At 41.8% G+C, this 12957-nt stretch overlaps 1 protein-coding gene across 4 annotated transcripts in view; it reads right to left on the bottom strand.

Annotated features, from left to right (window-relative positions):
- Positions 1 to 12522, bottom strand: part of SNX14 (sorting nexin 14) — an 84473-nt gene extending 71951 nt beyond the window's left edge. For all 4 annotated transcript variants that reach the window (XM_070376630.1, XM_070376633.1, XM_070376632.1 and 1 more), the window contains exon 1: positions 12227 to 12522. In XM_070376630.1, the coding sequence (XP_070232731.1) occupies positions 12227 to 12366 (140 nt within the window). In that variant the 5' untranslated portion in view covers positions 12367 to 12522. The remainder of the gene's footprint in view (positions 1 to 12226) is intronic.
- Between the last annotated feature and the right edge of the window lie 435 nt (positions 12523 to 12957).

Genomic DNA, 12957 nt, shown 5'->3' with positions numbered 1-12957 from the left:
CAACTCCCGGAGTTCACTGAGACTCACGTCCATCGAGTCAGTGATGCCATCCAGCCATCTCATCCTCTGTCGTCCCCTTCTCCTCTTGCCCTCAATCCCTCCCAGCATCAGAGTCTTTTCTAATGAGTAAACTCTTCGCATGAGGTGGCCAAAGTACTGGAGTTTCAGCTTTAGCATCATTCCTTCCAAAGAAATCCCAGGGCTGATCTTCAGAATGGACTGGTGGGATCTCCTTGCAGTCCAAGGGACTCTCAAGAGTCTTCTCCAACACCACAGTTCAAAAGCATCAATTCTTCGGTGCTCAGCCTTCTTCACAGTCCAACTCTCACATCCATACATGACCACTGGAAAAACCATAGCCTTGACTAGACGGACCTTTGTTGGCAAAGTAATGTCTCTGCTTTTGAATATGCTATCTAGGTTGGTCATAACTTTCCTTCCAACGAGTAAGCGTCTTTTAATTTCATGGCTGCAGTCACCATCTGTAGTGATTTTGGAGCCCAGAAAAATAAAGTCTGACACTGTTTCCACTGTTTCCCCATCTATTTCCCATGAAGTGATGGGACCAGATGCCATGATCGTCGTTTTCTGAATGTTGAGCTTTAAGCCAACTTTTTCACTCTCCTCTTTCACTTTCATCAAGAGGCTTTTGAGTTCCTCTTCACTTTTGCCATAAGGGTGGTGTCATCTGCATATCTGAGGTTATTGATATTTCTCCCGGCAATCTTGATTCCAGCTTGTGTTTCTTCCAGTCCAGTGTTTCTCATGATGTACTCTGCATATAAGTTAAATAAACAGGGTGACAATATACAGCCTTGACGAACTCCTTTTCCTATTTGGAACCAGTCTGTTGTTCCATGTCCAGTTCTAACTGTTGCTTCCTGACCTGCATACAAATTTCTCAAGAGGCAGATCAGGTGGTCTGGTATTCCCATCTCTTTCAGAATTTTCCACAGTTTATTGTGATCCACACAGTTAAAGGGAGTAAATAAATGGTGAAACCAAAGAGAAAATGTGTTTGGCAGCTGTCACCACCTGAATCTACAAAAAGTGAGGCAACTCGACCTAATGTGGAGTTACCTTTTGATGTGATGTATTAGAATGTACACATCATCACTGAAGTACACGTGGACCCCCCTAAAAAAAAAACATGTAAATCTAACAGTCTATAACTCTAACTCCCTGTCTACAAGAAATACAGAGGTGCAGATGACTATCAGCAAAATCCAAAGTGTGAACAAATAACCCAGTTTCTTCAACAAGTCAATGGCAAAGGGAAAAAAAAAGAGCGGGTGAGGAGGAATGTTCTAGATTAGGGTTGACAAAGGCTTATGGTATAGTCCTCAAAGCTAAGATTTTTACATTTAAAAAAGAATATGGGACAGAGAGACCTGATATAGCCCGAAAAGTCTAAAATATTTACTGACACTTACAGCAAGTTTGGCAACTCTTGTTCTAGATTATACTTACAAAAGCTTCAAAGATGCAGCGACTACATAAAATGAATAGACCCAGTTGTGATTCTGATTAGAACAAATGCATTATAAATGTTTATATAATCAAAAAATTTGAGTATGAGCTGACTATTACAAGACATTTAAAAATTACTGTTAATTTTGTAAGGTTATGGTTTTGTGTAGAATAATTATTTTAAAAGGAGGAAGGTCAGATTTTTTAAAATACTAATGGCTGTTGAAGCTGAGTGATGAGTGCTTAGGGGTTCTTTGTACTCTCTTTTTTCTATGTATGCTTGGAAATTCTCAAAAGCAAAAATTAGAAAAGACAAAGTTTTAGCAAAACAGATCGGGGAGAAAAGAAAAAGAGAGGATACAAATATAAAACTGTTGACTTTTTAAAAATGCACAACATGAGAGTTGTAAATTTTATTTGGGGCAAAATGAGGACTGCAGCGTGGGAGACAGCACTCTGAAACAGCTCTAAGAAACTACTCCAAAGAAGGAAGAGGGAAGCTCAGTATATGTGAGATTTTGGTGAAGGGGGAATACATGCAATGAAGCACATATTCTTCCAAAAGGTTTCTGCTAGTCTCATGAACCTTTCCCGAGTCACGAGGAACAGTCATCACCATGAAGGATTCCAGTGTTTTTCTAGATATCAGGAGATACAAGAATCAGGCTAATAAAATCGGCTCCTGAAAATACCTATCTGAAGATCCCTGCTGCCAGTCCCACCACACCACCCCCAGCAAGAGTGCCTCATTTCTGCTCTCCACCCTCAGCTTCTTTCAGGGGGTGTTGAACGTCAGCAGCTGAAGCAGTGCATGATTTAATCCTTGTAGAGACAGATGGCAAGTGCCCATAGCAAGAGCCAACTTGTAGTTGACACAACACAGAATGAAAAAAAGAAGCAATCACAGCTATAACTGAAATGAAGAGTGAGACTATAAACAATTACTGCTGCTGCTGCTGCTAAGTCCCTTCAGTCGTGTCCGACTCTGTGCGACCCCATAGACAGCAGCCCACCAGGCTCCGCCGTCCATGAGATTCTCCAGGCAAGAACACTGGAGTGGGTTGCCATTTCCTTCTCCAATGCATGAAAGTGAAAAGTGAAAGGGAAGTTGCTCAGTCGTGCACGACTCTTAGTGACCCCATGGACTGTAGCCAGCCAGGTTCCTCCATCCATGTCCTCCATCCATGGGATTTTCCAGGCAAGAGTACTGGAATGGGGTGCCATTGCCTTCTCCACTATAAACAACTATATAGTCATAAGGGAAGGGAAAGGGAAGTCGCCCAGTCGTGTCCGACTCTTTGTGACCCCATGGACTGTAGCCTGCCAGGCTCCTCCATCCATAGGATTTTCCAGGCAAGACTACTGGAGTGGGTTGCCATTTCCTTCTCCATATAGTCATAAACTGGATAAATAATATGACAAATTTTTAGAAAAAAAAATGCTAAGAATTAGGATGTTAAGAACTAGATAACCTGAATAGACCAACTATTTATTAGAGAAATTAAAATATAATCAGAGACCTGGCTTTAAAAAAAAAGGCCCCTGGCCCAAATGATTTCACCAAACTTTCATGAAATAGATAATCCTTACTTTATACAGACTGCTTTCAGGGAGGAAAAAAATGAGGAAAAGCTGCCAATTTAAAAGGACTAATATAATTTTAATCCCCCAACCTGATAAAGATAATAGAAGGAAATCCTTAGGTCTATTTTATTCATGAATATAGAAATGAAATACTCAGTAAAATACTAGTTAATTAAAACTAGCGGTATATCATAAAATAAAGAATAACACACTATAAGAAAGGCATATTTTTCTAAATAGTTCAGTATCTTTTAATCATCATGAACTAAAGGAGAAAAAAAATCATAACAATGATGACTTTTAACCTAATTACTAGTTTACAGGGAACCTAGAGGGACATTCAAAAACACTGCAGGGAAGCAATCAGCAGAAGCCAAATTGTGGAAAACTCTATGGAACAAATGGCCAGTTTCCCCAACAAATAAATTACAAGGTTAAAAAAAGGGAAGAAATTTTCAGATTAAAAGATCATACTTGGGTATTATTTGAATAAGTCTAAAAGGCTGTTTATAAATAAGATTCATTATGGTTGGCGTAATGGATAGACAGGCTCATGACAAAGCATATAAAAATACAGTAAAATTTTAATGATGATTGATCATTTACTATAAATTTCAACACTGCTGTATATTTAAAACTTTTCATCATAAAATATTGGAAGATAAAGTTCTAACAGATTCAGGGAAATCTGAACAATGAATAGATATTTTAAGGATGCTAACAGTTTTTTTATTGTGAAATGGTATTGTGGGGGCTTCCCTGGTGGTCCAGTGGTTAAGACCTTGCCTTCCAGCACAGTGGGTATAGGATCAATCCCTGGTCAGGGAACTGAGATCCCACATGCCTCCTGGCCAAAAAGGCAAAACATCAAACAGAGCAATAATGTAACAAATTAAATAAAGACTTAAAAAATGGTCCACATCCAAAAAAAAAAAAAACTTAAAAAAAAGAATGAAGTGGTATCCTGGTTATGTAGAAAAACAAAAGCTCTTGGGAGGTCACTGGTGGCCTACTGGTTAGGATTCTGGGGCACTGCGGGGGTCCGGGTTCAAACCCTGGCCTGAAAACTAAGATCCTGCAAGCTGCATGGCACAGCCAAGGAAAAAAAAAAAGCTCTTATCAGTTAAAGACACCTACTGAAATGTTTGATACCCACTGACTGAGTTACTAACACACACATTAAATAAGAAGCTTTGGGGGCTTCCCTGGTGGCTCAGACAGTAAAGAATCTGCCTGCAATGCAGGAGACCTGGGTTTGATCCCTGGTCAGGAAGATCCTCTGGAGGAGAAAATGGCAACCCACTCAAATGTGCTTGACTGGAGAATTCCATGGACAGAAGAGCCTGGCGGGTTACAGTCCAATTCAGTTCAGTCGCTCAGTCATGTCCAACTCTTTGCAACCCCACATGAATCGCAGCACGCCAGGCCTCCCTGTCTATCACCAACTCCCAGAGTTCACTCAAACTCACGTTCATTGAGTCAGTGATGCCATCCAGCCATCTCATCCTCTGTCGTCCCCTTCTCCTCCTGCCCCCAATCCCTCCCAGCATCAGAGTCTTTTCCAATGAGTCAACTCTTCACATGAGGTGGCCAAAGTATTGGAATTTCAGCTTTAGCATCATTCTTTCCAAAGACCACTCACGGCTCATCTCCTTTAGAACGGACTGGTTGGATCTTGCAGTCCAAGAAACTCTCAGGAGTCTTCTCCAACACCACAGTTCAAAAGCATCAATTCTTCAGTGCTCAGCTTTCTTCACAGTCCAACTCTCACATCCATACATGATCACTGGAAAAACCATAGCCTTGACTAGACGGACCTTTGTTGGCAAAGTAATGTCTCTGCTTTTAAATATTCTATCTAGGTTGGTCATAACTTTCCTTCCAACGAGTAAGCGTCTTTTAATTTCATGGCTGCAATCACCATCTGCAGTGATTTTGGAGCCCAAAAAAATAAAGTCTGACACTGTTTCCACTGTTTCCCCATCTATTTGCCAAGTGATGGGACCAGATGCCATAATCTTCGTTTTCTGAATGTTGAGCTTTAAGCCAACTTTTTCACTCTCCTCTTTCACTTTCATCAAGAGGCTCTTTAGTTCCTCTTCACTTTCTGCCATAAGGGTGGTGTCATCTGCATATCTGAGGTTATTGATATTTCTCCTGGCAATCTTGATTTCAGCTTGTGCTTCTTCCAGCCCAACGTTTCTCATGACGTACTCTGCATAGAAGTTAAATAAGCAGGGTGACAATATATGGCCTTGACATACTCTTTTTCCTATTTGGAACCAGTCTGTTGTTTCATGTCCAGTTCTAACTGTTGCTTCCTGACCTGCATACAAATTTCTCAAGAGGCAGGTCAGGTGGTCTGGTATTCCCATCTCTTTCAGAATTTTCCACAGTTTATCGTGATCCACACAGTCAAAGGCTTTGGCATAGTCAATAAAGCAGAAATAGATGTTTCCCTGGAACTCTCTTGCTTGTTCGATGATCCATTGGGTCGCAAAGAGTCGGACACACTGAGGACTAACACTCACACTGAAATGTTTGGGCTTCCCAGGTGGTTCAGTGGGTAAAGAACCTGCCTGCAACGCAGGAGATACAGGAGTCGCAGGCCTGATCCTGGGGTCTGGAAGAATCCCTGGAGAAGGGCATGGCAACCCAATTCAGTATTCTCGCCTGAAGAATCCTATGGACAAAAAGGAGCCTGGAGGTCTCTAGTCTGTAGGGTAGCAGAGAGTTGGACATGACTGAAACGACTGAGTACGTACGCACTGAAATGTTTAATGTTTATAGACAAAACATCTCACATGGCGTTTCCTTCAAAATAATTAGGGACAGGAGTGATACTTGGCTTTGAACTGATCATTTTTGAAGCCAGGAGATAGGTATTTACAGGTTCCATTGTACTACTCTATTTTTATTTTGTATGTGATTCAAGTTTTCTATAATAAAAAACTTTATAATAAAGTTTTTAAATGAAAAAAAGAAAAAAATCTATTAAAAGCCCATAAAAGCAGATCTGAATGAATGTGGAAAGATATGTTCATGGATGAAACCATTAAATATAGTTAAGTAACATCAATTCTACACAGATTAATTTACAAATTAAATAAAACTGTGCAAATTCTTTGCACTCCTCACATCAAAAGCAGGAATCTAATTTCCTTCCCCTTGAATAGAGGCTGGCCTTAATAACTCACTCCTAATCAAAAGAATGCAGCAGAAGTGAAGCTACCTAACTGCCTAAATTTCAGGGTTAGGTCATAAAAAAAGTACAGCTTCCAGTGGAATCTCTTCCTCAGGATACTCATCCTTGTCACCCAACACCATTTGGGGGAAAAAGTCACACGTGAAACCATACGTAGATGTTCTGACCAACAGCCCAACTGTATATAAAAAACATACTACAAAACTACAATACTGTCATTTTAAAAACAATTCAGTACTGTTGTAGAAAGAGAAAAATAGACAAAAGAAACAGAACACAGAGTGAAAGACCCATTAAGTTTGGAATAAAAAACATTGTAGTGTCTGGGTTCTAATCCTGGATATGATAAAATGCAAATTACTTAATCTCTCCGATTGTTTGGTCCTCTATAAAACAGGGGTAATAATAATAATACCTAACTCACAGGGTTGTTTTAATAATTAAACGAGTTCACTAAAGTACTTTAGAAGAGTCTGTCTTAATACTGTTAAAGTGTATGTAAGCCAATTGTGGTAACTTAGAAAGTAATAAAAAAATAATAATAAAATATATTAAGAAGTGGCTCCATATATAGAAAAGGCTACAATTTATAAAATAAAATTGTAAATTGCAGGGAAAGTGACTAGAATGTTAACAACAGTGGTCATCTTTGAATGGTAAATTTATGAGTGATTCTGAACACCTTTCAATTTTCTGACTTCTTTACAGTTTAGGGCTTCCCTCATAGCTCAGTTGGTAAAGAATACACCTGCAATGGAGGAGACCCCAGTTTGATTCCTGGGTCAGGAAGATCCCCTGGAGAAAGGATAGGCTATCCAGTCCAGTATTCTTGGGCTTCCCTTGTGGCTCAGCTGGTAAAGAATCCGCCTGCAATGAGGGAGACCTGGGTTGGGAAGATCCCCTGGAGAAGGGAAAGGCTACCCACTCCAGTATTCTGGCCTGGAGAATTCCATGGACTGTATAGTCCATGCGGTTGCAAAGAGTCATACACAACTGAGCGACTTTCACTTACAGTTTATATGAATCAATGTTATTTAGAAAGTTATTAATAAATTTTTCTTAATAATGTCTTTTTAATGTAATTTTTAAAAGCTTGGGCTTCTAAATCAGAATGATCATCATCAGAATCCCATTCTGCTACTTACTATCTATGAGAAAATTACTGAACAACTCTTAGCTTCAGTTTGCTCATTTGTAAAATGGAGCTATAATCAAGACCCTACAAATTGAAACTACAATGACCTCCTACTATACACTAAGTAAAATGGCTAAATTAAACCTATAAACAATATTAGACAAAACTATAAAACATTTTTGGCGATAGTATAAATTGGTATAATAACCTTGGAAAACTGGCAGTATCTACTTAAGTTAAACAAATATATATGCTACAACGAACCATGTTCATTTATGGTCATATACACCCAAGAGAAATAAGTACATATGCCTATTAAAAGAAATATATATTAGAATACTCACAGCAGCATTATTCATAATAGCCAAAAATTATAAACAACGCAAATGCCTTTCAACAGAATGGACAAAGTGTGGTATAGTCTCAGTGGAAAACAACATAATAACAAAAAGAATAACTACCAATATATGCAATAATATACATAAATCTCAAAAGGAGAGTTGAGAAAAAGAAACCAGATAAGAGAAGACCATATGATTCCATTTATATAAAGTTCAAAAAGCAACAAAACTGATACATGACAACTGAGAATGTTACTGACAATGGAGCCTAGTAGGGTGATGTTTTATATCTTGGTAAGTGGTGGTTACACGGGGAGTTATATTTTACAATTCAAAGAACTATACAATTACATATGTGTTATGTACTCTTTTATACGTTGTATCTCAAAAAAAAAAAAAATCACCGAGGCTAGTAACAGTACCTACTTCACAATGTTGTGAGGATAAATAAGACAAAAATAACTGTTTTTGTGCTGAGCACCATTCCAAGCATGTTCCATGTATTAAAACCCAGTTAAGGACTTCCCTGGTGGAACACCACAGTTATGGAAGAAAGCAAAGAACTAAAGAGCCTCTTGATGAAAGTGAAAGAGGAGAGTGAAAAAGTTGGCTTAAAGCTCAACATTCAGAAAATGAAGATCATGGCATCTGGTCCCATCACTTCATGGCAAATAGATGGGGAAACAGTGGGAACAGTGACAGACTTTATTTTGGGGGGCTCCAAAATCACTGCAGATGGTGACTGCAGCCATGAAATTAAAAGATGCTTACTCCTTGGAAAAAAAGTTATGACCAACCAGACCGCATATTAAAAAGCAGAGACATTACTTTGTCGACAAAGGTCCGTCTAGTCAAAGCTATGGTTTTTCCAGTACTCATATATGGATGTGGAGCTGGACTATAAAGAAAGCTGAGCGCTGAAGAATTGATGCTTTTGAACTACAGTGCTGGAGAAGACTCTTGAGAGAGTCCCTTGGCCTGCAAGGAGATCCAACAAGTCCATTCTAAAGGAAATCAATCCTGATTATTCATTGGAAGGACTGATGCTGAGGCTGAAACTCCAATACTCTGGCCACCTGATGGGAAGAACTGACTCATTGGAAAAGACTCTGATGCTGGGAAAGATTGAAGGCAGGAGGAGAAAGGGACAACAGAGGATGAGATGGTTGGATAGCATCACCAACTGGATGGACATGAGTTTGGGTAGGCTCCGTGAGTTGGTGATCGACAGGGAAGCCTGTTGTGCTGCAGTCCATAGGGTCGCAAAGAGTCAGACACAACTGAGAGACTGAACTGAACTGAACTGGTCGTATAGTAGATGGGAATGCACCTACCAATGCAGGGACACAGGTCTAATCCCTGGTCGGGGAGACCCCACATGCCACAGAGCAACTAAACCCACGTGCCACAACTACTGAGTATGTGCTCTAGAGCCTGTGGGCTGCAACTACTGAAGCCGACGTGCCTAGAGCCTGTGCTCTTCCGCAAGAGAAGCCAGCACAATGAGAAGTCCACACACCGCAGCAAGAGAGTAGCCCCTGCTCACCACAACCACAGAAAGCCTGTGTGCAGCAACAAAGACCCAGCAAACAACAAAAACACTTAAATCATCACAGTAATCACAAAATGCAGGCTCCAGTATTATGCACATTACACAGATTAGGGGACTGACTCAAAAATTGGATTACTTATCCAAAGTCATATAACTAGTTAAAGGAGGAATCAGAATAAAATTCTGAACAGTCAAGCTTCAGATTCAAAACTTGTGACCACATGAATAAATTGCCTCAATAATAATGAAAACTCTTAACACAGTAACTAGACCAAAGTACTCACAAAGAGTTACCTATTAATACTATTGATATTACCATTATTATTAGGATTAACTTAAAATATTCCTTATAATATTCAAATATTCAATCCTATGATTAGCAAATCTATATAACTGTATATCCTAATCGTATGCTCTAATATATTAAAACAATACTATAAAGATGATATCATAAATAATTTGAAATACATAAAGTATATTACTCTACTCTTACCACAAATCAGTTACAGTGGTCCAAAGGTTATATCCATTTATCTTTCCACAGATAAAATTCATAATTTTATTCATACCGAAAGAAAATTTTATATGCTAATTAACATCTTGAGAGATTTTTAGAAGTTAAAATTTAAAGACAATAAGAGAAAAGTTAATTTCAAAAAGAGTACTAGTCTAAGTTTAACCACATAATAACCAGGGGAGTTTTTATTTGGTTGGTTTTCTGGGGAGGTGTGGGGTTGTTTGTTGCTTTTGTTTTCTTTTTGGCCATGCCATGAGGCTTGCCGGATCTTTTTTTTTTTTTTTTACTTTTTTTTTTACATTGCAGTATAGTTGATTAACAATATTGTAACAGTGTACAGCAAAGTGATTCAGTTATACATATCCATATAACCATTCTTTTTCAAATTCTTTTCTCATTTAGCAAGCAGAGTTCCCTGTGCTACACAGTAGGTCTTTGTTGGTTATCCATTTTAAGTACAGCAATGGCAACCCACTCCAGTACTCTTGCCTGGAAAATCCCATGGATGGAGGAGCCTGGAGGGCTGCAGTCCATGGGGTCGCTGAGGGTTGGACACGACTGAGCGACTTCACTTTCACTTTTCACTGTCATGCATTGGAGAAGGAAATGGCAACCCACTCCAGTGTTCTTCCCTGGAGAATCCCAGGGATGGGGGAGCCTGGTGGGCTGCCGTCTCTGGGGTCGCACAGAGTCGGAGACGACTGAAATGACTTAAGTACAGCAGTGGATCTTAATTCCCTGACCAGAGCTCAAACCCAGGCCCCCAGCAGTGGAAGTCCAGAGTCTAAACACTGGACCACCAGGGAATTTCCAACCAGGGGAGATTTTAAACTGAGAATTTCTTATAAAGTTATTTCTAAAAATTAACTGGTGAAATGCCTGTATAAAAATCATTTTTTGAAAATATGTACTAAGCGTATCTTCTCATTTTTCTAGTTCCACAGCTACACCCCCCAATGGTGCCTTGTACACAAAAACAATCTCATTCATAAATCCAACCACTCAGAAATAACACTTGTTATTTCCTTCTTTCTTTGCATAATACAAATACAGGGTACAGCGTTCAGATGTTATAAAGACACTGATGCTATCCTATGACTCCTTAATAATATAGATGCTGGATGCTATGATTAAGTTGAAACCCTCAGAAATCTAGTTCAACCTGTTCCTACATAGTTGTCCTACCTGGAACACCTAAACTGACCTGGCTCCCAAATAAGATAAGTAAAGATGCCTGGACAAAACGATCATATAAAGTTGGCACATCTTTCATACTACACCTGCTTATCTGGCTTGAAATACTTTCCAGATGATAAAGTAAATAATTAATAGCTTCCATTCTCTTAAGGATTCCACGTACACGTCCTCCATAGTCTTAAAGTCATTTTACCATCATAAAGTACAGTTTCCAATAACATTAATCGCAGTTTAAACCTAGTATTATATAACTCAGAATCAACTAACTAGAAAGCAAAGCGACAAGGGAAGAAATCCAACTTCAACACAAACCCAGGAAACGGTTATCTTAGAACAAAATCAATTTACCAAGTTTCATGTTTAAGTTTCCCCGATCTTATTAGGCTTGGGGACCAATATCTCCAGATAAAGAGTAACGATGGTTGCACGCTCAGACTATGAGAGAAAACATGCAGGTGTTATCGCTGACAACTGCCTCACATGTCTTTCCACCAAAAGCAAATCTGGAAATAATTCTGAAATAATTTCACCTCTACTACCTATTTCATCGCTACCGCTTCTAGAAACAACAGAATGAAGGACATCAACCAGTTTAGTTCAGAGGCAGAACGTTCCGCTTCCAAAATGTCAACGAAATTAACCAATTTCACCTTTCAGTATTCCCTTTAGAAATATTCTAGGGATGACAGTACTATTTCGCTTTCTGACTTCGGGTCAACAAATCCTTGCGGTGTTGTAACCAACACCACCACTCCTTTGTGGGAGAAAGCCTAGGCTGGGATCGCTTCATATAGGGTGGGCGTGTGCGCGCGGGGCGGGGAGGAGCAAGGCGAGTCGGTCAAAAACAGACAGCGACCGGACCTTGCAACTCTCCTCCGTCAGCTGACCGGACCGCCCTGAAAGATTTTATTCCTCTGAAAAGCATAGACGACGGAAGCCCAGGTTTTAAGAAATGGGTGAAAACAAGGTAAGACTCGGGGCCGGATGGTTGAGAAGCGAGGCCTTAGGACCCGCGGCACCCAAGCCCACCCGCCCGCACTTCCGGGCCCGGCGCCCCGCCCGGCTCCCCCGGCCCGCTCTCCCAGAGGCCCCCGCAGCTCGCCGCACGTCCCGCAGCTGCGCAGCCCGACGGTCTCCGCGCAGCGATGTAACAGCGCCTTAGCCCGTAGCTTCGCGGGGGGTGGGGAGGACGGCAGTGGCGGCCGCCCCTGCGCCGCCGCCTTACCTGTTGAGGAGCAGGGAGGCGGCGCTAAGGCAGAGCAGCAGGAAGCAGAACAGCGGGTACTGGCGACAGATCTCGCGTCCCACGTCCAGCCGCAGACGCTGCTTCAGCTTCTCCCCTATAGTCCGCACCCAGGGCGCCATCTTCGTCGGCGTCGCTGAAGCTGTACTAAAGACTAAGGCCGAGGTCTAGGCAACCCCCATCTACCGCCCGCGTCTCCACCCCTGGGGGCTGGATCGCAGACCCAGACCGCCGGCGACCGGCGGACGGTCAGCCGGCTGCAGCCGCCCAAAACCCCGCCCACGAGCCCCGCCGCGCGTGCGCGGCCACGCCCCCCGTCGGCTTGCGGGGACAGCCGCGAGACGTGTCCGACGTCAGCCGGCGGCGCAAGGCCCATCGCTTACCTCTCCGGTCTGGACCCTCGCACGGGCCTCCAGTGGAGAGCCCCGTTCCCCGGCGGCCGGCCCTTTGCAGAACTCGGGGGGAAGCTGCAGCACCCAGTAACCGCCTGTATTGCGGAGGAGAAACAGGATTTGCCCGAGCACAGGAGAAACTGCAGCCCCCCTGCAGCCACCGGGCCCTGCCTGCGGTACTCCCGGAGCTCGGGGCCGCTGGGAACTGTAGTCTCTGGGACGCGCCCCCCAGCGCTCTGCACGCCTCCTCTCCGTAGTCTCCGCTCTGCGTGGGGACAAGTCCAAGCTTTGCGCGACGCCCCAAGGGGAGGAGGGGGGGAC

This window comes from Bos mutus, chromosome 9 (assembly GCF_027580195.1).
Source record: "Bos mutus isolate GX-2022 chromosome 9, NWIPB_WYAK_1.1, whole genome shotgun sequence".
NCBI lineage: Eukaryota > Metazoa > Chordata > Mammalia > Artiodactyla > Bovidae > Bos > Bos mutus.
Note: the sequence above shows the minus strand (reverse complement) of the source record. Positions and strands in the feature narration are given on the sequence as shown.